The sequence below is a fragment of the Centruroides sculpturatus genome, unplaced genomic scaffold, assembly GCF_000671375.1.
Source record: "Centruroides sculpturatus isolate CEXI.00-Female unplaced genomic scaffold, Cexi_2.0 scaffold342, whole genome shotgun sequence".
NCBI lineage: Eukaryota > Metazoa > Arthropoda > Arachnida > Scorpiones > Buthidae > Centruroides > Centruroides sculpturatus.
The window spans coordinates 661,463-689,047 of NW_019384666.1; the positions used below are offsets into that span (position 1 = coordinate 661,463).

At 34.0% G+C, this 27,585-nt stretch overlaps 5 protein-coding genes across 12 annotated transcripts in view; 2 read left to right on the plus strand and 3 right to left on the minus strand.

Moving 5' to 3' along the window:
* Positions 1–1,272, minus strand: part of LOC111626651 (ras-related protein Rab-35-like) — a 28,712-nt gene extending 27,440 nt beyond the window's left edge. For both annotated transcript variants that reach the window (XM_023370104.1, XM_023370103.1), the window contains exon 1: positions 1,122–1,272. In XM_023370104.1, coding sequence (XP_023225872.1) covers positions 1,122–1,173 — 52 coding nt within the window. In that variant the 5' untranslated portion in view covers positions 1,174–1,272. The remainder of the gene's footprint in view (positions 1–1,121) is intronic.
* Positions 1,273–4,326: 3,054 nt separating this feature from the next.
* On the minus strand, positions 4,327–11,762 carry LOC111626653 (organic cation transporter protein-like). 5 transcript variants are annotated; one of them, XM_023370111.1, is made up of 10 exons: positions 11,571–11,762; positions 7,240–7,478; positions 7,069–7,172; positions 6,836–6,990; positions 6,293–6,461; positions 6,066–6,216; positions 5,881–5,969; positions 4,870–5,084; positions 4,611–4,792; positions 4,327–4,535 (listed from the first exon to the last, which is right to left on the minus strand). In XM_023370111.1, exons 2-10 carry the CDS (start codon positions 7,435–7,437, stop codon positions 4,377–4,379), a joined length of 1,422 nt encoding a protein of 473 aa, XP_023225879.1. In that variant the 5' UTR covers positions 7,438–7,478; positions 11,571–11,762; the 3' UTR covers positions 4,327–4,376. The 5 variants fall into 5 exon arrangements, with proteins under 5 accessions (XP_023225879.1, XP_023225877.1, XP_023225878.1 ...); XM_023370109.1 differs by having other exon boundaries at positions 7,240–7,664; XM_023370110.1 differs by lacking the exon at positions 11,571–11,762 and adding an exon at positions 9,657–11,554.
* Positions 11,763–11,886: 124 nt separating this feature from the next.
* On the minus strand, positions 11,887–15,630 carry LOC111626652 (disintegrin and metalloproteinase domain-containing protein 10-like). 2 transcript variants are annotated; one of them, XM_023370105.1, is made up of 4 exons: positions 14,982–15,628; positions 12,943–13,622; positions 12,297–12,873; positions 11,887–12,229 (listed from the first exon to the last, which is right to left on the minus strand). In XM_023370105.1, the coding sequence occupies exons 1-4, from the start codon at positions 15,527–15,529 to the stop codon at positions 11,959–11,961; spliced, it is 2,076 nt and encodes a 691-aa protein (XP_023225873.1). In that variant the 5' UTR covers positions 15,530–15,628; the 3' UTR covers positions 11,887–11,958. The 2 variants fall into 2 exon arrangements, with proteins under 2 accessions (XP_023225873.1, XP_023225874.1); XM_023370106.1 differs by lacking the exon at positions 11,887–12,229 and having other exon boundaries at positions 12,381–12,558; positions 12,653–12,873; positions 14,982–15,630.
* On the plus strand, positions 15,030–24,708 carry LOC111626655 (matrix metalloproteinase-2-like). 2 transcript variants are annotated; one of them, XM_023370113.1, is made up of 7 exons: positions 15,030–15,165; positions 19,865–20,121; positions 22,381–22,670; positions 22,743–22,901; positions 22,969–23,150; positions 23,217–23,361; positions 23,433–24,708. In XM_023370113.1, exons 2-7 carry the CDS (start codon positions 19,955–19,957, stop codon positions 23,768–23,770), a joined length of 1,281 nt encoding a protein of 426 aa, XP_023225881.1. In that variant the 5' UTR covers positions 15,030–15,165; positions 19,865–19,954; the 3' UTR covers positions 23,771–24,708. The 2 variants fall into 2 exon arrangements, with proteins under 2 accessions (XP_023225881.1, XP_023225880.1); XM_023370112.1 differs by lacking the exon at positions 15,030–15,165 and adding an exon at positions 18,649–19,036.
* Positions 15,718–17,829, plus strand: LOC111626656 (TBC1 domain family member 20-like). Its single transcript, XM_023370114.1, has one exon. It carries the CDS (start codon positions 16,084–16,086, stop codon positions 17,314–17,316), a length of 1,233 nt encoding a protein of 410 aa, XP_023225882.1. The 5' UTR covers positions 15,718–16,083; the 3' UTR covers positions 17,317–17,829.
* Positions 24,709–27,585: the final 2,877 nt, after the last annotated feature.

A 27,585-nucleotide genomic window follows, 5' to 3' on the forward strand; every position in this document is an offset into this window, starting at 1 on the left:
ACATAGAAATCATTCATGCAAATTCATTTAAATACCACCAAATATACATTTAATAAAATTTTGAATTCTGATGCTAACTGCAACATATTCTTATACTTTTTACAGCTTATTAGAAAAAAATGCAAAGTATTTTAATAACTAAATTAATCAATGCATTTTTAACAATGGATGAAGCTATTTTACTTATTTTGCAATCAGATTTGTGGACAAAATCAATAAGAAAATTTGTTAATTAAACTTTAGATCAGATACTTGACTATCACAGTTTAAAAAGAAAAATAAAAAAAAAATTTGAATGCATCTATTTATAAATTACATCCAGACCATTGAATCCCTACACAATGCAATAAAAATCATATACAAAAACAGTGTTTATTTTCTAAAAAACGATATTTTTAAAAATAATTTAATTTCAACAAACGATTTTAACTTAATACAATAAGTTTAGACACGCTACGTGCTCGTGTCTATTTGTTCCTACATATGTATAGAATACAGAAAGTATAGTACAAAATATACATAATGAACAATATATATGTAACATCTGAAATGTATATATGTATAAAAATAGTAATAGATAGCAGAAAAAACACAATGTATACAAAACAGCGACCATAATTATATTCTTTCTATATATACGTAGAATAGACAGTGCATGCACACACAATATACACACATTTATACTGTAAACAATGTATACTACAAAGAAATATATAATGTAATGATGTAATGTGTGATTTTAAGTAGAGTTTGCTTCAGCAACCCTCTAAAATAATGTTTTCAGTTTATTCAAAGAGAAAAAAACATTAAGGAAAGAAAAAAATTGAGGAAGATTACTTCAATAAATTGCTGTTAAGCTCTGATTATTTCATTTGACATCCTTTTATACCTCTTTAAATATTTTAAGTATTTGATGCTCTCTATTAATTAATACTTCAAAAAATTACAATAACACAGTCTCTACTTGTTGTTTGTTTGTTTGTCAGGACATTTTTTAAAAATTTCTTAACAAATCACCTTCATGCAATAGGAAAATGAATGATAGTCAAGTATACGCCATTATATAATAATAAATAGCTTCGTGTATAGAATTTGATTAAAATTAATATAAATTAACTTACCGCTATCGCCAATAATTAGCAATTTAAACAGATGATCATATTCCCTTGCCATTTCTGTAATATAAATAAGGAAACCAGACGAAGAAGGAAGGGGCGTCAGACGATAATTCCACTATGACCGCTAGAGGCGCTGTTCATGATGTGATACCTTCTGGTTAAAAAAAACTCTCGAAGTGGAACAAAAATTTTCGACATATTAAAAATCTGTACTGTAGTAAATTACATTTATTTTAAATTTTCTTTTTTATTTAATAATATTATAAATAAAAAATGTATTATTTCGTATTAAAAATTTTTACAATTTAAAAAAATATATTTAATTATGTTTAAAGCTGATTTAAACTGATTTTATATTCTTGTAATGAAAATAATATTGTGCGGTTAAGAATTTCAAAAAAGGAAACTATATTGATGACATGGAAATAAAAAAGGGAGAAAAACAACGACTAGAATATATTACATAGTGGCTGAAGCGACGCCATGTTTGAAGAAAATTGAATACACATCCGCCATTTTTATTTTAGTCAAGAAAGCGTGTGTTGTGTAAAGGCAACGAGCTAGAATATTCTAACTCGTTGTGTAAAAGTGTACAAAGGAAAGAAAGAGTTTTAACCCTTAACTAAGATAGTGCGAGTCAAAATGCTTCTACTAAGTACTTTTTCAATTTTGAAAGTAAATAACAAGACATTTCTTTCTTTAACCCTTTATTTAAATTTTTCTAAAATATTCTGTAACGCTAAATGCATTTCTAAACATTCTTAATTTTACTTTCCCGGCTGTTATATATATATACAGAGCAACGGAAAGCATTGTTGGAATCGTGTCAAATTTGACCCTCAGAGTTTTTTTTTTATAAATCTCCACGTTTTGATACCTCTTGAACCCAAAAGTAAAAAAAAAGGAAAAAATATTCCGTAAATGTGTGTGTTGCCGTCTATAAGAAACAAAATTTGGCATGATAGTTTGATAAGGAGCATTGATGCTATTAAATTAATAAGAAGCATCAATGCTTCTTATTAATTTACTAGCATAAATGCTCATTATTATTTAATGGCATCATAGCTCCTTAATTATTATTAAAGCGGTGGGGAGATAGAGGGTTGTCATGTGTCATATCTCGAGAGAGATCCAGCTTAATGAAGATGTTATTCGTTATTAACGTTTACATTTTTTAATAAAAATTCATCACTACCTTCAAAATTAAGCTTTTTTCCATTCGATAATACTGTAATTGAAAATATGAAAAATTATAAATAAAGGTTTCTTCTTCTAATAATGAGACTAATGGTATTTATCACGACTTTCTTAATTGTCCGCAATTAACAGACAAGATTAAAACAAATTCACTTTATTTCGCCTATTTAGCAGTGCGTTTCGGATTGGTAATTTTCCAATCCCTTTTCGGGCTCACGGCTTCAATTTCTAAGGTTGTTGTCTACAACATAACGAATAAAAGGTTAGTTCGTCTTAATTAATATACTTTTGTTATTCAGAATGATACATATAGTGCACAATTTGTACACATTCTAATGGTGCAGTTTCTACATATTTGTCTCTTTCACTTACTGGTATGTTTTCTTTGTCTATTTTTGATGGGAAAATACAACACTTCTTCCATTTTCCACAATTATTAGCTCCTTTTAGAAGGATTTTAACTCCACAAATGTGGTTCATAATATGACAAAGGTCAAAATGTAATTTTTCATTGTAAATATTTTCACAAACAAACTATAACTATAATAAAAACACAATAACACTACTACTTATATTCTGAAAAAAAAGACATTGTAAAAAAAATCAACAATGTACTATGATACAGATCAGACTGACCAGACTATACTATAAATAAATAATCATATGGCTGAGAGTAAAGCCCTTCAAGATCTGTCTCGTACTTGGATTATAAAAACATTGTTATATTGAGGATTAAGTACAGTACTACACTTACCACTTTAAACTCTGATCTGACCTTCTTTATAATGATTAAATAAAATGTAGAAAATAGTTAAATTCGAGATGAAACAATTTAGATTTATATTACTTATCTAATTGCTTTAAATCTGAAATCTTGGAGCAAACAAAACAATCTAGATTTAGATGATAAAAATAGATTCTGAAGTGACAATCCTGCCCAACACGTGGTACAGACTTCAATGTTTTGACTGAAAGTAAAATGTCGGTCGATAGTACTCGTTGTTGCCACCAAGAGCGCTGTAATTATGGTCACAGCCACTCTATGTAGTACTCATATTCTAGCCCGTTGGTGAAAAATCTTCATTAAAGAGAAAAGTTATATCTTTAACTCATAAGAAAGCAAAAGTTAAAAGTGATTTTTTAAAATAAAACTGTTCCAGTGTTAGAACAATGAAAGTAAAATACAAATAAATATAGCATATAGTTCAATATCCAATTTATTAGTAATATTGCGGAAATCTCTTTCACATGTCCACGTATTGAATTTTTTTATTTAACTTACAAATTGCAATCGTTTGACTTGTGTATACGTACAAAGTATGAGAAGCATAATTAAGTTAGTGAAATTAGAAGAATTAAATAACTATACTGTAACGATGTAACGACAAAATTTGGACATCTTTTACTTTCTATTCTTTGAGCACTAAGATGGCTTTTTTCAAGCCCATTATTGGTTTGGTCAGGCTAACAATCGGGCAGTCAGATGGTGAAGGACCCACGTAAATGAACTATCTACAGAAAAATTTCTGGGATTTTTTCACCGCCGCATTCGATTCCAGGGGCCATATTCTGGTCACTGTCTCTCGTCTCGTTTCTCGCAAGCCGGTCGCCAATTGGCTAATCATTCGGATTAGCCAATCAGCGACCGGCTTGCGAGAGACCAGAGACCAGAGACAGTGACCAGAATATGGCTCCAGGTTCCCAGAAGCGGAAGGCTGCCCCCATTTTGGGTCTGGATATAATATAATATATTCAAGCCAAAAATTTTTCTGTGGAAGGTTCATTTCGGATAGGTAGGTCTTTCACCATCTGACTGCCTGACTGGTTGTTGGCTTGACCGAACTATTATGATGTGAAAGGAATAGAAGGGCTTCTTGGTGCCCAAATATCAGTTTAAATAAAGATACTTTATACAAATAGGAGAAATGGCTCACATAAAAATTTGAGAATATATTAAATAACACATGCATTTGTTTTCAAAATAAAAAACAAGACTTAAAAATGTCTTTTATTTGTGAATATTACAAATAAGAAAAGAAACAAAACTTAATATAAATGGAGTCATCTAGAAGTTCCTGCAATCACCAACCTATCATTTTGATCGATTACATCGTGTAAAGTTCTATTGTTAGTCTCTGAAAGTCGTAAAATTAGTAGACCCGCTACCATTGATAATCCACCAAACAGAGCCATGGGGACGATGGGACTCGTGTATTCTCCCTATAAACGTGAAATTTGATTAATATGAATCCGTAAAAATTGATTTACATCAGAAAATTATGGTAATTTACTTACTATTTCTTTAACAAATGGAGCTAGAACAGATCCCATGCCAGCGCAGAAGGAGCCAGAACTCAAACCTATGTTTCTTACAACTGTAGGATATACTTCGGTAGTATAAATATAAATAATGGCATATGCGGCCGTAACGCATAATTTTCCCACCATGGCGAATAGTATACGTAGCCATAATAAACCTTATGTTCATTATAAATTAAAAAATAAATTAAAGTACAAGTTTTAAATTTTCTGTAAATTTTTAAATGTTACTCACTATCCGGAATGGGGATGGTTAAGATACATGCTAATCCTCCACCAACCATAGATATAGTTAATGGTAGTCTCCTTCCTAAATATTTAACGATGAAAATGCAAGCAAAATATGCAGGAAATTCTACAATTCCTGATATAAAAAAATTTAAAAATGTGTTTCCTCCAAGACTATTAGTATGGAGCGAAATACCATAAAATACAAAAGATACAACAAACCTGCAAAAATTATAATTTAACATTAAAATTTTATCCTTAAGGCTTACTTAAAAACTTAAAGTAATTTAAAAAATGAAATGATCATAGGCATGACCAGGGAATGATCCAATATGCACCGAAGAGTCCATTATATTAATAAAATCTACGATTTATCATGAATGTCGCCAAGCATGCTAATGCTTAATGCAACCCTGAGGGGTTGATAAAAAAAGCCCTGTTAGTGTCTCATGAAAAGAGTAAAAGTTGTTCTATATATAAATAGATATAATTGTTCTAAATTTTTATAATTCCTTTAATTTAAAGAAACAGCCCTGATGATAATAGCTCCTTATTCGGCGACTTGATTTATAAAAAAAATACATGCGGTGAAATTTTTTATTTAAGGAAGTTTATAAATCATGATTGAGATGTAAAACGACCCTTTTTCTGTTCTGCGAACACCAAGAGAATCAGTTTTTCCCGACTAGAATCAAAATGGGAGAAGTTAGGTGGTGAGATTCGAAATATTCGGAACAATTTATTTATGAATATTTCTGAGAAGACCCGGACTCGAATTTTGTCCTCCACAGTAGAATATTTCCTTTGCTGCTTCAGCTATCCAACCATCTCTATTTAAGATTTTTTAAGGGATTAGCATTCAGGAATTAGAATCGGAACCATCCATTACAAAAATTCTATCCCGGAATCTGAATATTAATTTGTTTAGAAGTCGACATGAGATCGTGACACTGGAGCCACTCACTGCTAAAATTTTGGTCATTCCTATGGAAGTAATAAACATAATTACAGTAATTACCAATTTAAGCAGAGAATAAGAGCTTTCCATCTTATATTAGCTGTTCTAAACAAATCTAAGACAGTTTTATGTTTTACAACTTCTTCACTCTGAAAGTTAAACGTAAATTTACAATTTACATGATTCAAAACATAAACGTAATTATAAAATGCGGTACTAAAATAAAAATAAATCAAAATTCTTACTTCAACTCCAATATTCGTGGCAAGTTTATTGATACACGTATCAATATCAGAGACTGAAACTTCGTTAATACTTGCAGCTTTCTCCATGACTTCAACCGCTTCTTTCAGCTTTCCGTGACTTAATAGCCATCTGGGAGATTCCGGCAAAAACCTGTTTTATATTATTATATTGTTATATTCGGCATTGGCAGAAAAATCACACTGAAATAGTTATCAAATGTCCTCACCACCACATCGTACCCAGGAGTATAATTGGAATGGTAATGGCTAGCTGAATGTAAAACCAATCTCTAATTAACCATACGATGCCCGGTAGCATTATGTATCCTGTTGCCCATCCAAATTCAATGGCTATACCAATAACGGAGCGATATTCTGGTCCGACTGATTCCATTACTTAATATTTAATTAGAATAAGTTTTCTTAATAAAGTTTTTTTGGTTGCTACTTTTTACAAGTAATTACGATATTTTAAAAACTGGCACGCAATGATTGGAAGATTTAAAAAATTTCCTTACGATAATTGGTCATCTTGAAAACTGGCATGTGTTGATTGGAGGAAATTTGAAACATTTCTGTCAATCAGCTCACATAAATTTTTTAAACCGACCAATTACCATACGCCAGTTTTTAAAATCCTCCAATCATCGCATAAATTGTTTGATTAATTCCTTTATAATATATTGTAATATAATAGAATTTGTATAAAATATGACACAATTTTATTAATAAAAATGAACTTTTTTGATACTTAAAAAATCGATACTTACAATGAACAAAACAAGTATCAAAAAGACCTGATTTTCCACATCCTATGATAAATCTCATAACCGTAAAGACAATGTAGGACGGTGAAAATGCGCAAATAATACCAGAACAAAATGTTGAAACGAATGAAATTAAAAGAACGGGTCGTCGTCCGAATCTTTAATTAAAGAAAGAATTTTTTAAATTTATTTATTAAAAAATAAACATTTAACTGCTCTATAAAAAAATTCTTCACCTGTCAGATATATGACCTAATAGTAAACTTGCTAATAAAATTCCAGCCATGTATACAGATTGACTCATAGATATTAACCAGGATTTGTCACAGACTAAGTTCCACTAAAATTACATAGAATACAGATCAAAATATATCGGCTAATAGGTTAAATTTAATGGTTTTACTTACCTTTTCCACAATAGTACGAGAATAAAAAGAATGATCGTATTCCCAAGAACTACAAGGGACGGTACGATTGTGATCGACGTAAACAATAGCAGACGAATTTGTCATCCATTTGTAATGTCGACATTCGTCGTATTCGGGACGATTTCCATTCTTACCCACAACGGGGATGGTCCAATTTTTCCAATCCTCGACACTCATGTTCTTATATGCGGGTATTCTAGCGCACCAATGATCAATATCTGGAGCAATAAATGTTAAAACTAAATTGTTCCATGCTGCCGGGAAACCGATGAAGAACATGAATGCAAAAATGATTTTCTGCCATTTTCCATAATGGCCTATAACGTCCGTTAAATCTTTTATGTCTTCGTCTTCTTCTATTAACGGCTTAATGGCTATCGCCATTTTAAATTCCTGTTCGCTAGCTAATAATAAAATAATAATAATAATAATAATAATTTTTATAAGTTTTAATAGAAGTAACTATGTGAATTTATCGATAGATAGGAGATAATTTTTACGTATATCTATTCACTTATATATCTTTTGATCGATAATATTAATATCCTCTATAAACCGTGGAAAAGTAAACTGATAATATCGAGCAAAGTCAAAATATTATCTTGTATATAAATTCATTATTATGTATTTTCATTTTCTGTATATACGTTCGATTTTTCATTAAATTTAATTAGCCATAGAAAGGGTCAGTGGAGAGGGTCTCGGACACAAAAGGCTCCGAAATTTGAACTTCTATGTAAAAAATACGATACAAAAATTTAGACTTCGCGATAAATGTTCTAATTTATTGTTCTAATGTAAAAAATCGAACTCTCTATTGATTTAAAGCCTAATCATCATATTTTTATTGTTTTTCGAAAGTGCTAGGCCACATTTATCACTACTCAGGCCTTATCTTATCTATTTAAAACCATTAGGCCTACGTAATCATCGACTGACCTTAAAACATAGATTTATTTTTTTAGACTACGTCTATTCTACATTCTTCTCTTCATAGACTAAGAGGATCTCAACTGGTATGTGGCGAACATCTCATAAGGGTCTCACAAAATTTCAAAAAAATAATTCAAAAAATCTAATTATTTCTCTACTTTTTAATATTGTTTGTCTGGCTCGTTGGTGTTTCACTAACTCAAACAGATTGCGAACCATTATAAGGCTATATTATTTCTTAGATCATTATTTTAAAGCTGTAGCTATTGTACAAGTTAAGCTAGTTTCTCTACAGGTATTCTATAAGTTAATTATATTATTAACTAACATAACTAACTTATTAATAAGTTAATTACGACATACATTTCCCTTTCCCCATGAGGAGTGACATTTAAGGACAGCCCCATAGATCTATGATTAGCATTTTTTACTTATTTTAAAGGAAAGATTTAGCTAACTAAAACATAACTTGAAACAGCCAGTTATAAATGCAGATTTTACTATAAAAACTTGCAGAATTCGTTAGTAGCAATAGTAGACATTACGTTACGATCGTTATGAGAAAAACAGTAACTATTCCATACATTACAACTATTTTACAGATTATAATCATCGAGGACTATTTTAAACACGAACCGTAATTACAGAAACACTATAAGCCCGTTACAAAGAAGGAAAACAATACAAAATATTCGATAGAGAGATGAAATAACCGAATCTAAGATCAGGCTCAAATATTATTAGTGAGAAAAGATCTTAAGATTAAAATTTTTACCTATTTTCTGGGGATTCTCCATCTCTTAAGAGCAACTATCGAAATGATTATTTTAAAAAAATAATGCGGAATATTTATAAAAATGAGTCCGAAGTACACGAAATATTTATTATCATAAGATGTTTTTAGTGATTTATTTATGAGAAAATTGATAATATATATTCGTTACACGCTGTAAAAGAAATTCATTTAACAAAAAGAATATAGAAATTCTGTAGCGTGTTTGACACGTGAAATTTGCAAAAATTGCTTAAATTTCATATGACGCGTGATGCGAAAAAAAAAATCGAGTAAATTAATTTATTATACATTTTGGCTGTTTTAGGTATAGGAAATCTAAGCTTATATCAAGGACCTTAAGCTTTTAGGGGCTTCGTATACGCTCGAAAGATATACATGTACGCCAGGCCGGATGAACACATCAAGCTCAACAAGTTGCACTTACGGACCTTGTTACTTTTAAATTTATCCATGTTTGATGAAAGGACCTCTTACATATTACAGCTTAAGGCTACAAGTCTAAAGCCCATCCTCGTCGACGTGTCCATCCAACTTTGATTCAGCACGAGATCTCGAACAATATGCATTATCGTACAATGCGAAATGTATAAAGGATTTAGCTAGTCTACGCTTGCCTAGAATTTCACATAACCTAAAACAGCCAGTTATAAATAGTTTAAAAACTTACAGGATTCGTTATTAGCAACAGTAGACATTGCGTTACGATCGTTATGAGAAAAACTAAACTTAAACTATGTAAAATTTGGAATATTCACGATGTAGTAATTTTTGAGATAATACAAAAAGTCGACAGTCATTGGGCATGAGGAAATATTCCGTAGTCGACTAAATCAATGTCAATTTTGGTTCGTTACTTTCTAAAAAACGCTAAATCGATTGAAGTTTCTTATTGGTTGTTTATTATGATTTGATTGTCAATTGAATTATTTAACTGGATCAAAATGAGGAAAAATAAAAAAAATAGTTATAGAGATATTTAGAATGAGCACTCAAAATTACTCATTTCCTAAATGGATCTATTATTCTGAATTTGTTGCTTATTTTAAAATTAAATGATCTCCATTTTCTCATAGATTTATTCAGAAATGAATACTCCAAATTACTCATTTTCTTGAATTCGATCATCCATAAATGATGTCGTACTAAAATCCCACAATTTTAACTCGCATTATGATAAACCTCTTCACAAATGACGTGAATCTTTCAAAGCCTTTGCATTATTACCACGTAAATATCTGCATCAATTATGTAACGGATTTATTAACATAAAATGATTTATTCACACTTTTATCAAAACAAACCACTACATAAAAGTAACATTACATTAGACTGATTTTACATAACATTACATAACTGATTTTAGAAATAAAGACGATCTGCTTTTATATCTTCATAGCAACAACACAACAATTTCATTACATTACTTATTCTAATATTCTTTTGTCTTCAGACTTGTAAAAGCCTGAAATGATAATCATTTGTAACATAACAAATACAATTTGAGATGTGAATACAATAGTGAGAAGTCTACACTATTATAGTCACAGAAATTGCACGTAACAAATTATGTGTTATCAGACATAGTAAAGTAACTGTATGATATACTACATTTAATTTTTGCTATTTTTTATTGTTTTTATATAAATTTAAGTGCGCAAACTAAATTTTTAAAATGTATTTTAAATGTGGCATATTATGTTAAAAAAAAGCATTATGATACTGATCAGTGGTAAACGTGAAACGTGACGTCGTAAGGATAATTTCCTTCCCCTCCACACTACGCACATTGCGTGACGGCCGGATCAAAGGGTCAACCAGCCTACCGCTCAGGGAGACCCTGTATCGAATCGGGACGGGTCGAAAAATCCCCAGGAATTTTTCGGGGGTGGCCGAACTCATAATGGACTTGCTAAAAGAGGCCCTGTTAATGCCCACAGAGCGGAAAAAGTTTTAAAAAAAGTCACATTGTATCACATTCTGAAATACCCCATTAGGCGTGACGTTTATGGACTGCCCCATAGATCTATGATCAGCACTTTTTACTCATTTTGGATTAGATCTTTAGCTAAATAATCCGTTTGTTCAGCGATTTACTTCGGAATGAGTATCCCAAAGTAGTAATTTCTGAATAAATCTATGAGAAAATAAATAGAGTTGATTAACAATCTTAGCATCATCGTGTCAATTTTAATGATGTAAAGATCACGTTTACGTGAACGTAACTTTGCAATCGTTTCGGGAAAAGCGTTTAATTTCGTTTTCGCAATCGTTAATCACATTAAGTTAATGCTATTTTATTATAAATGTCGAAATTACGATGCAACAATTTCGTGAAAATGATTGAAATTGCAAAATATAAGTTGCAACACGAATTTGTAGATTCGTTGAAAGAAGAATGAGACAAAGCCTATCACTGTTAATTGTAACGAGAGCAATTAACCTTTCTGACAGTTTGACATTCGTTAAACGTCACTCGGAGAATTCGTGACGTAATTCGCGTCAACCCTTAATTGATCGAGAGGTCAGCATTTTATTAATTAATTAAACTTCGTCGTAAATGAAGATTGAAAGCGATACTTACTTCAGGTTCTAATCATTCATTTAAACAATACTTAAAGAATGAATCTAGGATTCATAACTATAAACTATTAAAATTAAGTCTTTAACACTTAAATATTTTATATTTATAGCTGACATGTCGTGAGGTTTTCTAAAGCAGAGTTAAGTTATATGCCAACAATCTGTGGTGTTATTTCTGTGTGATGATGTCACTTCCTGGCTTACGAATGCATGTAGAGGATGAAGAAACCAGGAAGTGACATCATTGCGGGGAAACACAACAGCTGCAGTTGGAAAACACGAAGCTCTGGCACGATCGTAAAGAGACTTTTTAATTCCACTTTAAGATTTAAAATAAACCAAATTTTATTTATAAATTTCTACAATAAATTTACATTTCGCGTGTTTAATTAAAACTGACGACCAAACACTGTTGAGTGTTGTTGATCTAGATTAGATTCTACATTTAGATAGGAAGGTTGATAGCTGAACTTGGGGTTCGTATTCGACGTCTGTGGTGTTATCGCGTTTGAATTTGGTGTTGTACTTTGTCTCTTCTTAATGACATATAAAAGAATTAGACAGGCTACGGGAAAAGATACTATGAATAATACCAGGTAAGGCCAATACAAAGAGATCCACATTTTTTCTGGATTCTCTGTCACCATGCAAGCTCCGTTGCTGTAAAATTTCATGAATTTTGAAGAAAATCAATCAATAAAATTTAATTTTCAAAGAATTTACTCACCTATTGCATTCTCCCTTCTCTTTGGCGCATTTAGTTTTAGGGAATTTCAGAAATAGTCTTCCATTCGGGGCAAGAAATCCAAACTTAGATACGGATTGACAAACATGCCATTCGTTAAAACAGCAAACGTGACACTCTTCGCCACTTTCTGGAGAACAATTGCACATTGTCAGATTATGATCCAGACAGGGATTGCTAGAACATTCCCCGGAACGACACGTCAGGAACGTTCCTAAACAGGGACTTCCATCAGTTTTATATTCTGCAAGAGGACAAGTTTCAGATTTACCATTACAGACAGATTCTTTCTTGCAGGGATTTTCCGGAAAACATGTCACGTGTTCTTCCCGTCCTACCACTTTGCAATCTGTATTGCAGCATTCCGATTCGTGAGGACTGCATCGCTTTGATAAAGATCTCCTGAACGTACATTCTTTGTCTGAATAATTTCCATCCACTGGCACGCAACAATCGTCGATCAAGTCACAAATTTCTTTATAACCACAATCGCATTCTTCGTCTTGTTCGGTGATACCATCGCCACACACCGATTTTAAACTTACATTTAAACATCGCCCTACAAAAGAACTTTTATTCTATTACATAAAATCAGCAATTCGTCCCGGTGAAAAATAGAACTAATTACCTTTTCTCAGCATGAAATTGTGGATAGCTCTTCGACTACACAACGAGAATATTTGGTTGTTCGCTTGGATCCCATCGACAAATTCCTCGTGCATTATATAATTTCCGAATGCTTCGTGAACGTCATCGGGACTACACACGGGATCGTTTGGAGGATCATTTGGACTACCGAAACAATGTCCAATTTCGTGAATCAACTTCGCCAAGACGACAGGAGCGGGAAGTCGCTGATCATAATGAATATAAGTAACGTAAACTATGTTCTTGCTATGCCATTTTCCCGTTTCCTCATCTTTGATGGGCATTTGACATATTCCTCCAGTTTCGTTAGCGCTCTCGAGAGGATGGTAAGAGTAAGCTACGTGATCTTCAAAGTTTCTGTAGCAAAACCACACAGATAAACAAGACATCTGAATATCTAACGATGCAAAATGTAGAAATTCCCGAGAGTTGGTGACCAAAGAGATATTTTCTGGTAAGTTTCTCTTGATAAAGATTTCCGCTATAAAAATACCAATACCATCGGGTTTTCCATCTTCATCAAAGTCTGTATGTTTGAAAATGTTGTCCACTTGTTTCATCATATGAATCATTTCGGCTTTTATTAGATTTTCATCGAAATTCATACTTTCGGAAAAGGTGTAATCGGAGACTAATTGAACTAAGCAAAATTTTCGGTCCCTGAAAAATAAACAGTTATTTATAATCAAAATTATAAGTTGACGTCGGTTCGCCAATGTCAGCCTACCGCTCTGAAAGACCCGAAATTAGTTTCGGGCTGGAAAACTCCCGGGAAATTTTTGTGGGTTATTCCGGATACGTCGGGTCACGTTCCTCACCGTTCAGCCGTTCCATTGAGGCCTAATCGAACTTATAAAGGGCATACTAAAAGGCTCTCTTAACGTCCACAAAAAAAAAATAAATAAATAAAAAGTAAAAAACAGATTTACAATATTTTAGAATTGCACTAGATGAATTCTAGCTCATTGTTGATACAATAGAATCCCGAAAACTCGGCCTAATATGGACCGAAGGGTGGCCGAGTTTGTGAAAATGCCGGGTTATTGGGAATAGGGTTAAAAAAGAATAAGTACGAGTGTTTCCTCAGAAAATACTGTACTGTACTTGTATGTATTGTTTGCTTGAGAATACAACAGAGAATAAACTGCCCAAATAACCTTAAAGGAAAAGTAAATACAGTACTTTATGAAGGCATAGAGCCTTTACCACATGAAACTGAAAATTAATGAATACACAGTGTACAGTAATTTACCTGATAAGACAGAGCTCAGAAAAGTACTTTAAGAGGCATAAAGCTGTCTATAATGAAAATTAACTAGGGGTTTTTTCGCCCTGCCAGGGTGTGGTTATCAGGACTGCAGGGTTATCGAGTGCCGAGTTTTCGGGACTCTACTGTATTACTTATTTGAGATAGGTCTAAGGTAACCTAGTAGAAGAGATCTGATCGTAATAAAGCCGGACATTTTCTAAATTTGTGTTAATTAAGAAAAATAACGACATATTTTTTCAAACTTCTATATGAAAATTTGCAAGTGGCATGGTCAGGAACGTTTTCGAATTCGTATTTTTCTAATCTTTTATGCTGTTCTAAAACAGAATGATAGTAGAAGAAAGGGAATTCTAACTTGTCTATTAAAGAGAAAACAAATTGTTCAACTTTATGCAAAGATTCTGTGAACATCGCGCTCAATTTTCTAATTTAATTTTAATACATATAAAAAAGAGTTTTAAAATATTCACGTATCTGTACACGTAACACTTAATTACAATCCGGACCACGACAATGTTGTAACCTTGATCGTTCGAACGATTTTTTCTCTTATATCACGTGACGCGGATCTAAAATTTCATTTCTTCGGAAAAAATAAGGACAAACAAAACGGTAATTTAAAACTTCGTATTGATCTTACGAAATACTTATGAATTATTATAACAAGTGAGGAATTTCGATATTTAAATTATTGCGCGAATGCCAATCTCTAACATTTAGAATTTATCAGACAAATTGAAATCTCTTACTTTAAATTACTTTCAGCGATGTTAACATCATTCTTATTACTTTTTGCGTAGAAGTCGTGAAATCTTGTCTTAGAGTCCGCATCTCGATAGACGACGTCACTTTCTTTATAAACCAGAACCGAATCTTCGTACTTCGAATCATTTAAATAATGAGCGGCCGATTCCAAATAAAGAATTTCGTCCGGTAAGTAAATTTGTCCGACGAAAATATTATGGCGAAAATATCCGATAACTTCGGAACGATTTTCTCTTTCCACAAATCCTCGATACGTGGAAAAATTCTTTGTTTCTTCTACAAAATGTCTGGAAAGTGTTTCTTCCTCGAAGAGTCGAAGATGGTAAATTTTTTGGAAAGCCTCGAAATTCACGGTCAAAACTTCAAATGTTTCTATCACAGATGTGTTTGTTCTATTGTATTTTTGGAAATGAAAAGAAATTCTCGTAATTTCATAATCTCTTAGAAAGTTTAAGTTATGACTAATCTGAATGCTTCCATTGGGAAGCAGTAGCAATGTTAAGGATATTACAGACCGTAACGCACGTTCCATTCTTTCCACAAATCCTTTCAAAATTCAAATGTAGTTCGATTTTCATTCAAATTACGTTTTATTTCTAAAATATTATAATATGCAAAAATCTATTTTTAATTAATCTAGAGTTTAAATACTTATTCGAAACTTAAAATAATTAATAATTAATTTAATAATGAATAATAAAAACTACAGTCATTAGGTGTCGCTACTTCTGTAAATGTTATTTAAATTATGGATTAAACAAAACCCACGGTAAAAGTTATCCTTAAAATTTAAGAATGCATTTATTAAATATTTAATTTAAAAAAAACAGTAAAATTTTTCTAAAAATAAAATAAATTTGGCATAAAATATAATTTAAAAAAATAAATAAATAAATTTAATTTTTGTCGTTTTATTGACATCCAGTAGGGGGCGTTATCACTAGTGATGACACCGACGGTCATGTGGAGAGGGAAGTTCTGTACTTTTGATTTATGTTTAATTGTAAAACGTTGTTAAAGTTACTTTTACACTCGGTGAATATTGTTAATGTAAGGTAATAGACGTTGCCGCAAGACAAATCTATAATGGAAGAAGAGCGGAAAATGGAATTAAGTAAACAAGATTCGTGCAACTCGGTCACGGATTGTCCCGATTTCGTTCAAGAAATTAATGAAAATCACGTGAAAAATGAAAATGAAACGGTTATAGATCATTACAAGAAAGAGAGAAAGAAAGCAGCGATTGCTAAAGCATTGAAACAAGATGATTTTCAAGCCTTAAAAATGGCCGCTGTAGGAAAATGGGGATTGATCGACGATGATTTAAGAAGAAAATGTTGGCCTAAATTATTAGGTGTTAGTCTTTACGAAACTTCTCCCAAACCCACTCAGGAAGAGACAGAAAGTCATCCTTATTATAATCAAGTTGTCATGGATGTGAATCGTTCCCTCAAGAGATTTCCACCCAGTATAGCCGAAAACCAACGTTTAGCGATGCAAGACAAACTAGTTGCCCTCATCATGAGAATTTTGGTAAAGCACCCCGAGTTGCACTATTACCAGGGATATCACGACATCTGTGTGACGTTCCTGCTGGTGCTGGGCGAGGAAGTGTCCTTTATTCTCCTGGAACGACTGTCTGTCGGTCATTCTGGAACTTCTGCCGTAGAAAGTCGTCCCGGAGGTCACCTCCGGGCTTTTATGGACGAAACGATGGACAACACCACGCAGATTCTGGGCTACGTATATGTTCTCGTCAGAAAAGAAAATCCTCAACTTAGAAAATTTTTAGAAGATTCCGAAGTGGGAGTGATGTTTGGATTGAGTTGGTTAATCACATGGTTTGGACACGTGTTGAACAGATATGACGAAGTGGTACGGTTGTTTGATCTATTTCTTTGTAGTCATTCTTGGATGCCGATGTACCTAACCGCCGCCATTGTTCTATACAGAAAAAATGAGATTTTGAAACAAGAATGCGACATGGCATCCGTGCACTGCTTACTTTCGCAGTTTCCGGACGACCTACCCATAGAAAGTCTAGTCGACGAGTCACTTCGACTGTTTGAAAATTATCCTCCCGAGGAATTGGTGAAGGACGACGACGACGTGAAACAATTAAAATGCATGTTAGACATGACGGAAAGGAGGAAGAGGTCTCTTGGTCGCAGAGCATACGAAAAGGGTCCTATTGGAAAAGTTTTTAGGGCCTACAATATCCTGAAAACAGTGCTGCCAGATTCAAATTGGACTCTGTCTGTGGTAGTGGCCACTGCAGTATTTTTCTGTGCTGCGATATATCAAGCATACAGAAACTAAATGTGTCTAAGGAAGTGTGATCCCATAAACACAGAGCCCGACCCACCAGGCCATTTAGACACAGCCTAAATCTTATCAAATTTAAATTCAAGTCAATGTTTTATATTCTGAGACAAAAATTACACCTAATATAATTTTCACAATTTATGCTACAACTGTTTTTCAAACTTAATGGGTTTATAGAATTGTGTCAAACGAGGCAATACAAGTTTCAGAGTATAATTTAAATTTAAGAATGTTACCCGTTGCCATTTCCCGGTAACAACATAAGCCAAAGGTTGTGAAGTATTAATTAATATATATATGCTGTTTTGTAAATGTGATCTTCTTAAGCTAAAGAAACTAATTTATCAAATTATTTTTATTAAAAATTAAAGCTATCCGAGGAATTTCTATTAAATTAAGACCGTTTGTCAATATAGTTGCTGTTTTAAAGTCAATTTTAATTATATAAAAATTTAATCCAAAAAAGCTGTATATTTGTATCCGAAGCAAGATTGTTCTATATATAAATTTGCCAGAATATAATTTTTCAGTCATTAAAAGAATTAAAGATGAATTAAGTTTTTCTAGCATAATTACAGATTCTTTATTGATAAGGAATGGGGAAAACTTAATTCCTACAGGTCAAAAGTTTGCAGAAGTTTAAGGAATAAATTATTCTTTAAGGCCACGTTCAATCACTTGGAGAGGAGAATAGTAAAATATGATTAATTATGAAGCATATTTTACTATTAGATAATGTTAATTGATGATTTGCATACATAAAGTTTATTTTGTTAGTAAATAAATCTTTTATCACTTTTGGCTGGATGTGCATCAACTGCAACTTCTTGTCTTGCAGGAATTATCTTTATGTCAAGTGAAAAAGTTCAGACATGCATTTTTTAATATGTTTATATGCGTGGTTGGACATAACTGCAGAGCATAAAAGGCCTCATAGTTTAGTTTTGAATGCCAATCTTTCAAAAGCATTTACTTTCAAATCTCATCAACATAAGAAATTGAATTTTATTACCACCAACAACAGATGTCGCCACTTAATCACATTTAACGCACTCGACCGTAGAGCGACACTAATCACTTAACTTCGACGAAATTCAGAAAAGTAAAAATTAGAAATAAATTCAAATTTATTTTCTAAACGCGAAACGGAAATTTATTTTTACGTCGAGACGAAAGGGTAACATTTTACTAGAAAAATAATTAAAGGAATGGAAAGATTTAAATATTTATAAATAAAGACGACGACGACGAATCGACGTCAAAGGATCAACAACAAACCGCTGGCAGATTGGACAAGAACAAAGGGCGATATAAGAGTGAAGTAACAAGAGCGATCGAGTGCACGAACCGTTCACAAACGAGAATTGTTTAGCTAGTGTTAGCCTCTCTAATGACGTCATTAGAAAAAGAAAGGATTTAACGTAACCTTAACACGGCTATGACCTACTTGGTCTGTCGGTCACACACTGTAGCTACCGTCCCTACAGAAATAACCCAACCCATTTTTATAACTAAGTTTAGGTGTGTAGGCGTCGGGACAGACAAAATGTGGCGGGAGATCGTCCCTCGTCATTGACGTCGCGAGTCGAAAACTTAGTCCACTCGATCGCTTTAACGGGACATGGCAGACACCAGGAACACTTTCTTATTGCTGTTTTTCGTCGTCTACGTTGTTACTAATGCCACTCGCGATCATTCTCTCCAACAAATCGTGGTAAGTCCATTTTTCATTTATAAAAATTTGTTTTGTTTATTTTTAATTTTCGCTAGAAACTTTTTTCGCCGATAAAGGCGCTCTCGTCGCTCGTTTGCCGAGTGAAGTCGCGACCGATGCGAAAGGTGAAAGGTTAAATCGCTGTCGTTTAATAATCTCGCGAGAAAAGGTGATTATTTCGATTTTTCCGTCGAGAATGGGAAAAGTGTTGCCATCGCTTTCGTCCTAATTCGCTCACGGTCTTTTAATGTAGGTCATTTAGTAGTTCACGAGGTCAACGGGTCAACTTTCTAATGGATAAAAATTCTTTTATCGCGAGATATTCGATCCTCCTCTCGAACTTAACACTCTTTAAAGAGCATAAATTACCGAGAACCTTTTAAAATTCCAAATAATTCTCTCTCTCAAACTCCAATCGCTCGCATTTTAGTCGATTACGCGATCTGAAAAAACGCGTGAATTTTTAATCGGATTAGCGAGAGCGATAAAATCGCATCCGTTGCGATTGCCATCCGAAACCTTTTTAAATTATAAAAATTTTCCTTAATATTCCCGTCAGGCGCGTTTTCATCAATTACGTTTATGAATCTAAAAAGCACGTTAAAAGATTTTTTGAATCGGATCAAAGCCGATCCGCGACAGCGATAAAATCGCATTCGCCGGTCGCCATCGAAAATAACCAAGTTTATTAGATATCAATTATTAAATCAGACTAAACATTTGGCCGATTCAAAAGAAAAAAAAAAAAGAACACAGTATCCTGTTTATAAAATGATTTTCTTTGAAGTTCTGAACATCTGTTTACTTAATATATTTTTTTTAATTTAGGATTTTCTATCGCGATTTGGCTACTTATCGTCTTCGAAAGATGCTTCGGAATTGAGGAGCGACAGCGAATTGAGGAAAGCGATATTGAGGATGCAAATGTTCGGTAACGTTCCTCAAACGGGAGTGATCGACGATGCCACTCTGTCCCTACTGAACCGAAAGAGGTGCGGAGTATCGGACGGGATCGGCAATTGGAATCGCAACAAGAGATACGCCATTCAAGGTCAAGCTTGGGCCACTAACAATTTGACTTGGAGGTACGAACGAAATCGCGATTTTTTTAGAGCGACGCCATTTTGTTATCTGTAATTAAACGGATCTAATACGTTCCGGATTAAACAGGATATAATTTGGAGGAAGTTAGTAATCGCTACTCATTAACAATAGGAAGTAAAAGTAAACGTGGCGCCTGTTTTACACAGTTAACGATAAGTTACTTCCTCCTCCATTTTATTTCCAAATTATTTCAACTCCCCGTGTAACGCGAGTCGGGTGTTTTTGTGACAATCTTAACGTCTTAATTAATGCGTCACCGAGAGAGAGTCGTCACCCGCATCCAACGTTTTCGAAATCGTTAAGGAGAATTAATTGTCCAGGAATTTTTGTTGAAGGAAACGTTTAAAAAAAAATCTGGTTTGATATTCCGTCGACGGTTTCCTGCGATAAGAAAGTGACTTTATAAGTGTGTAGAGGGTGAGGAGCGTCGGTGTTTTGACTCCGAAGGCAGGTGTCCGGTCGTACTCTCCTCACTCACCCTGGTTGTGGTGCGGATTATCCATCATCACAACCTCCGAGAGTGAGCAAAGTCGATCGGAAATATCGACGACATCCGTTGCGTCTTCACTCCTTTCCGAAAATCTCCGTACTCCCCTATACTCTGTAGATACGAAGTTTAAACTCTGGTAGAATCTTTAAAAGAAGACCTATCGGTGGTACCTCTGCTTTTGTAGGATACCTACTTTAGAACACTTGTTTTTTTTGTGAAGTACTTCTTTTAAAGCACCCAATTCTCGTGAATAAATGAGAGAAAATTGGTGCTCCCATTTGCTTGAATGCCCATTCATGTGAGGTATTTATTTTAGAGCGCTTATCCGGTAGTATTTTGTAGGTACTGTACCTATTTCAGAATCTTTTTATTTTTTATTGGAATATTTGTTTCAGAGTATCTATCTTCTGTAGACAGACACCTGTAGAGTACCTATTTTTTAAAATGGTATTTACTTTAGAGAACCCATCTTTTTGTAAATATATTTTTCCAGAATATCTGATATTTTCTAAGATATTTGTTTGGAACAACCTATTTTAGAGTACTTACTTTTAAGGGTACCTACTTTAAAATACCTATTTTTATGGCTGTGTTCATTTTAGAACGGGCATTTTATGAAAGATATCGTTTACCTTAAGTGGCGAATAAGTTCGTGTTTTTAGAAAGACTTCTTACGCAATTGGCCATTTAGAACATTGGAAAAAATAAAAATGTCGACGGAAATTTTTTGAAATAATAATCGATTGTTACGGAGTGACGTCCTTCGAAAGAACTTAATAAATTTGAAGGAGACAGAACAAAAGGAATTAATAAACCATTGGCACCATTTAATGTCGGGTCGATATCCCAAAATTCAATTTTTTTTTGTTTTATAATGGGGGGCGTCGTCGTCGCCGCTATTCTTTCGTCGTTGCGAAACCAGAGCGAGACTCTCGACCTCCGTCGCGGGTTTTTGGCACGATTTTGGGTACCCACACACGGCACGCGCGTCGTCGTCGTCAAGGGCGACGCAAGGTCGGGTCTCCCGGTCGTCCGTTCTGGGAAGGTACGGGACTCCCGACGAGAACGTTGTCCTCTTCTAGGAATGTTAGAAACATCACTTTTGCTTTCGTTCTGTTCGACAAAATGCGTAACGGTTACGTAAGACGCCAAAATTCGAACTGTCATAAGGGAGTAGTGTTTGACATCACGCGAGACAATCGTTCACTTGTTGGCGTCACCGCGGGATGCCGCTCCGATGGTTTACTTAGAATTTAGTTACGATGTTCGACGATTGCGTTGTCGTCGTTGCGACAGAAACCGCGATTGTTTGATCGAAAGTCGATCGAAGCGATGGTATAACTGATTCAAAAACGTCCTATCGAGTAATCGAACGCAATTGATCGGGCGATCAAAGCGATCTCTTCTCTCGCTTCACATGTGTTAAACACAAAGCGTAACACACAGGTCGCGAGTGTTCTTTCGTCACACGGCAGATTAACAAACTCTCTCTCTCTCTACCCCGAGACTAAAAAGAAGAGATACTTTGCTAGTGTCAGCGACTCGCTTTTTCTGTTTAAGTGACAGATTAAATTACCTCGATCGGTCCGTTTCAAGGTCGCTCTCCTACACAAATGGAATCTTTGAAGTACCTCGAAATCGAATTTTCAACCCCGTTTTAAGGCACAGAATAAGCAAATATCGAAATTTTATTTTTTAAAATGTCCTATTCGTGAGCATTAATTTCAATTTACACTTGGTGTTTCGGTAGTTTGCAGGGCGGGGTGAAGAACATGAACGGGAGCACCATTCGTAAACAATTGATCAGAGCTTTCGAGATCTGGAGCGAAGCTTCGAGCCTCGTGTTTCACGAAGTCAACTCCTCGAAGGCGGACATCGTGATCGATTTCCCACGTGGATCTCACGGAGACGGATACCCCTTCGACGGACACGGTTCCATTTTGGCTCACGCATTCTTCCCGGGAGACGGAATCGGGGGCGATGCTCATTTCGACGCAGACGAGAAGTGGGTGGTAGAAATTCCCCATCCCGAAAGTGACGGTGCGTCGATCTTTCTCTTCGTTATCGAAACGTCGATCCGAATCTCATTGTCTTTTTTTTTTGCTATTTTAGAAGTCAATTTTTTTGCTGTGGCCGCTCACGAACTAGGACATTCTTTGGGGCTCTCCCATTCTTCTGTTCCAGGTTCTTTAATGTTTCCTTATTATCAGGAGATTAAAGACGATTATAAATTGCCCCAAGACGATGTTTCCGGCATCGAAAAACTTTACGGTGAGTAAGAAATATCCATTCTAAAAATTGGTATTTTCGAATGTCCTCCATTTTGAAATTCGAACAGGTCCCAAGTCTCGGAAGAAATGGAAACAGACCACAACTAAAGCACCCCCTAAAATGCAAACTTCGACAGTTTCGTCTCGCTCTACGGAATCGTCGCAGAACAATCGCGTGCCGGATCGATGCAATACCACATTCGATGCCATTTCCGTCATCAGACGGGAAGTGTTCGTCTTTAAGGGAAAGGTAAGGAATCGTTTTACCTTATTTTCCTTAGACCCAATTAGGCTTTCACTTCGATTTCCGTTTCAGTACTTCTGGAGGCTTCATCGTCACAAGGTGCGACGGGGTTATCCGGTGCGCATCGATCGATTCTGGTACAACCTCCCCGAAAATCTAAAGAGGATAGATGCCGTTTACGAACGCCCCACGGACTCCAAAATAGTGTTCTTTTCCGGTACTCGAACCGCGACTTCTTTTTTTCATTGTCACGTTAACTGCCTACTAATCAGAGTGCTGTCTTTTCAGGGAATAAGTATTGGTTGTTCGATGCCAATCAACCCGAACCCGGTTACCCTCGACCTCTGACCGATTTGGGGTTGGCCGCAAACATTCGAAAAATAGATGCTGCCATGGTTTGGAGTCATAACAAGAAAACTTATTTTTTTTCGGGTCGTCGTTATTGGAGATTCGACGAGGATCGAGGTAAAGTCGAATCCGACTACCCACGTGACATGTCCGTATGGAGAGGGATACCTTACAATATCGATGCAGCCTTTCGATGGACAGACGGTAATTATTTTTTAAATTTCGCAACATTTTTCGATACTTTGCGCCAGACCTTATATCCCACACGAAGGGGTTAAGTCGATTTAATTTTCTGTTTTAATAAAACATTTATATAGGCTACATTGAATTGAAAGTTTTAGTAAAAAGGCTCTCCTTTGACTGCATTAAATTAATATATTTACATAAAATAAGATAAAAAGTTAATAGTAGGTAACTGAATAAGCACAAAATAATATTTAGAACTTTCTTTTATATAAACAAAAGTACTTTAGCTGCTATATATAAGTGTCTTCAGTCAAATTATTTAAACATCTTTTGACTTTTCAAATATAGCCCTGTAATACGCAGTATGTTTTTATAAAGCGCATTCCAGACACGTTATGTTATACTTGTATTCCTCAGTCACTCTATCGTGAAAAAATTCATTACCTTTGTCAGCGGTGAGGAAAAAGATTATTCCAGAATTGACCTTATACTAATAATTAACAATAAAAACTAAATGATAAGATTGTTGGTCATTCCTGCATTAAACTGTCGCCTAAAGCACAAAAAAATGACAGGACGTTGTGTCTTTTTTCTTTTCTTAGGCCTATATTTACTTTTTATATAAAATACGATTAGAAAGGCTTCGTATATCTTACCTGCTAAACTAAACTAACGTACGTTTTGAATCCTAATGGTGGTAAGGGATAGTGACCGAGTTAAAGCTGTTGTATTCCTTACCATTGTTTCAGAAGATAATTAATTGCGTTCACTTTGCCAAGTGACTATCTATTAATATTTCTTTTTGTCTTATATTTTGATTAATCGTCTTAATAATTATTTTTAATTTGCTGTAAATTAAAAACTGTAGTCTGATAAGTCCTTAAAATTTACAGCAAATTAAAAGTAGTTATTAAGAAGATTAATTATTCGAATATGCAAAGTGATCCATGATCCAAAAAGACGGTTTCGAATAATTACGGTGGTACCTCAGGATACGAACGCCCCAGCATACGAAATTTTCAGGATACGACACGAAATTCGAACATATTTTTGCTCCACGATACGAACAAAAACTCACCATACGACGTTATATTAGTTAGCAACTCCATTTTTTATTCACTTCTGTTCGTCGGTCTCGGTCGGTGTTGTTTGCTTCGTCGTGGAAGGATCTGGCTCGATAAAGGAAATCTCGAGGTATTATCAGAAAGTGACTGATTTTATTGAAAAGAAATATCCCGAAAAGGTTCACACTGGCCGTATTGCTGCTTGGAGTAATGACATTTGCCTAAGTCATTTTAGAAACATTTTAAAATTTAGGCAAAGCCTTTGGATAGATATTTTACCAAGCGACCTCTATCCAGTGAAAGCGCTGGTGGAAGTGAAGGAAAGAAAGCAAAAAGCAGTGAATAAAAAGTAAAAAATATATATATATAAAACAACAGAATTTTTTTTATGTTTTCTAAGTTATTTTTAAGTTATTGTTACATCATGTTATGTGAGTTAAGTTTTAGTATCATTTCCCTTCTCCCTCTCTTCCGCCACTAGTTTACACCTCCACCGTTGTCTATCCTCAAAGGTAAAGTGCATTTTTCTTATCACTTATTATTCTGTTATGGTTATTTATACATTTACAACTACAAAATGCATTTTTTCAGTGTTTTCCTTACTAAAGTTTTTTTTTTTCAATGTACTACTTAGCTTTGATTTGAGTGTGTTATTCGTGTTGGAACAAATTATTTGGTTTTACATGTAATCGTACGGGGAAAAATGATTCACCTTATGACATTTTCATGATACGATCTCAGTTTTGGAACGGATTAATTTCGTATCCTGAGATACCACTGTATATGTATATATATACAGTAGACCCCCTATACGTTCTATTGCGTAGATACGTTCCACGTTATAAGAATTTCATGTTGTAGGAATCCTTAAATACATGAGCCAATCACAGCCTGACATGTGCAGTTTACAAACTACGGCTGTTTGAAAGGTTTTATTCCATAAAATTAATCAATTCTAGATTAATTTGACTCAATATTTCCAAAATACGTATAAATTTTTGGGAATAATCCATATAAACTATGCTATAAACAAAAAATTGTAGGATTACTTACCGAGTGTGCACTGTTCGATGTCACCATTGCTTAAGCTTGTTTTCATCACGGAGCAGTGCACCAAATGGCGGCCGTGATTTCTGATAAGTTATTTTTCTGCGAAAACTTCGTTGAACTTTGGAGACATCATTAATAGAAATAATTTTTATGGCCGTTGAATAAGAAATGTTTCTTTCACAAGAAATGTATACAATTAGTGCTGTATTAGACTTACAGTACTAATTTACATGCTGTACAGACGATAGTAAACTCAACTTACTCACCTAAACTCTCCATAGCATGGTGCTGGACGCTGGAAAGTATATATATAATTATAATAAAGTTACAATAAATTAAGTTAATATATAATTATATATACAGTACCTAATTTATATATAATACTGTACAGATGATAGTAAACTCAATTTACCCGCCTAAACTCTCCATAGCATGGTGCTGGACGGCGGAAAGTAGTTCAGCTGCTCGACCACTATTAGTCCAGATTTGACCAATCCTGTCACGACACAAGTCGGCGGCGACGTTTTACAAGTCCTTTTTAGCATCCTTATATGAATACTGTCGCAATTTTTTCGCTACGTTGTAGGAATCTCCGTTATAGGAACCCACGTTATGGGGGGTTGACTGTATCTGTGATTCTGTTCCTGAATTTTGTATTTCCAGAAGTATGGTACACTTTTCATTTGTCTCTAAATATGATTTCTGTAACATCAGAACTACCATCAAAGAGTTTTCCAGCAAATTTCTCATTAACCTATTATAATAAGTTAATGAGGAACTTGCTCTAATGTTGGAATTGCAAAGTTATATATTTTTATTTTGCTGATGATTAGATGCTGTATTCAGAATATTGTAAAGAACATATATAGGTCTTTGCTTGTTGATTGCTTCACTGAATAGTATCTTGACATTCAATGAAACATCTTTTCTGCTATTGCAATCTTGTTATAAAATAGGATGGTATTCAAATTTTATATTTTGGATTATTTTATGCTGGAATATGAACATCTGGATGGTGATATTCATAAGTTATGAACTTGAATCTCTCACACTGGTATAAAATGTGTCATAACAGATCTGTCTGTAAATTGCAAAGCCATAGTACCATGTAGAGTTGTTTTTATTATTGCTGATAATATTCTCCTGGTTTGATGAATTGTGTCAATTTAACTTTAATGCAATTGTTTTACATCGCTTTAATATATTAAAGCGATGTAAAACAATTGTTATGTGTGATGATATAGTTTTTGTTTAATAAGGAACTTAACTTTTTAACATTTACTGTCATTAAAAATTTTAAACTAAACTTATCTGACATGTTTCTATATACAGTAGAGCATTGATTATCCGACTCAATTGGGGACTCAGGTTGGTTGGATAACTGAAAAATCGGATAACCAAAAAGAAGGAGAAAAATACATTATTAGTATAGTATATTAGGATATTAGTATATCTCATGTAATTAGTTTATTAGTATATCGCTATTAACCAACTTTGCATTGAATTTTCATCAATGTTTAGCCTAACAAATTTTTTTTCTTTAAATAATAATCGTCGCTATTGTATCATTAAAAATTATTTTTAAATTATTTTATTGCTCACGAAACAACCACTCATAATTAGAAAATTAAGTCTCGTTTAAATATTGGCCTCCCTTCAATGGTCGAGCCGTTGATGCCAGCTAAAACACGCAAATATTTAACAAAAATAATATTAAAGTAGCCAAGATATAGACAAATATTGTAATGCCACATCACTAGCGGACATTTGAAATTTGCCGACTAGAACGGTCG

Bases quoted from the DNA above. Each gene is read 5' to 3' on its own strand.
- LOC111626655 (XM_023370112.1), top strand. From the start codon at position 18,944: ATGGCAGACACCAGGAACACTTTCTTATTGCTGTTTTTCGTCGTCTAC. The intron at 19,037-19,864 runs GTAAGTCCATTT...TTTTTAATTTAG, and splicing joins ATTCTCTCCAACAAATCGTG to GATTTTCTATCGCGATTTGG. The intron at 22,671-22,742 runs GTGCGTCGATCT...TTGCTATTTTAG, and splicing joins TCCCCATCCCGAAAGTGACG to AAGTCAATTTTTTTGCTGTG.
- LOC111626653 (XM_023370107.1), bottom strand. From the start codon at position 9,684: ATGTCTACTGTTGCTAATAACGAATCCT. The intron at 4,793-4,869 runs GTGAGTAACATT...AATGAACATAAG, and splicing joins AACCATCCCCATTCCGGATA to GTTTATTATGGCTACGTATA. The intron at 4,536-4,610 runs GTAAGTAAATTA...TCACGTTTATAG, and splicing joins CTCCATTTGTTAAAGAAATA to GGAGAATACACGAGTCCCAT.
- LOC111626656 (XM_023370114.1), top strand. From the start codon at position 16,084: ATGGAAGAAGAGCGGAAAATGGAATTAAGTAAACAAGATTCGTGCAAC.
- LOC111626652 (XM_023370105.1), bottom strand. From the start codon at position 15,529: ATGGAACGTGCGTTACGGTCTGTAATATCCTTAACATTGCTACTGCTT. The intron at 12,874-12,942 runs GTAATTAGTTCT...GTTCTTTTGTAG, and splicing joins CAATTTCATGCTGAGAAAAG to GGCGATGTTTAAATGTAAGT. The intron at 12,230-12,296 runs GTGAGTAAATTC...GAAATTTTACAG, and splicing joins GAGAAGGGAGAATGCAATAG to CAACGGAGCTTGCATGGTGA.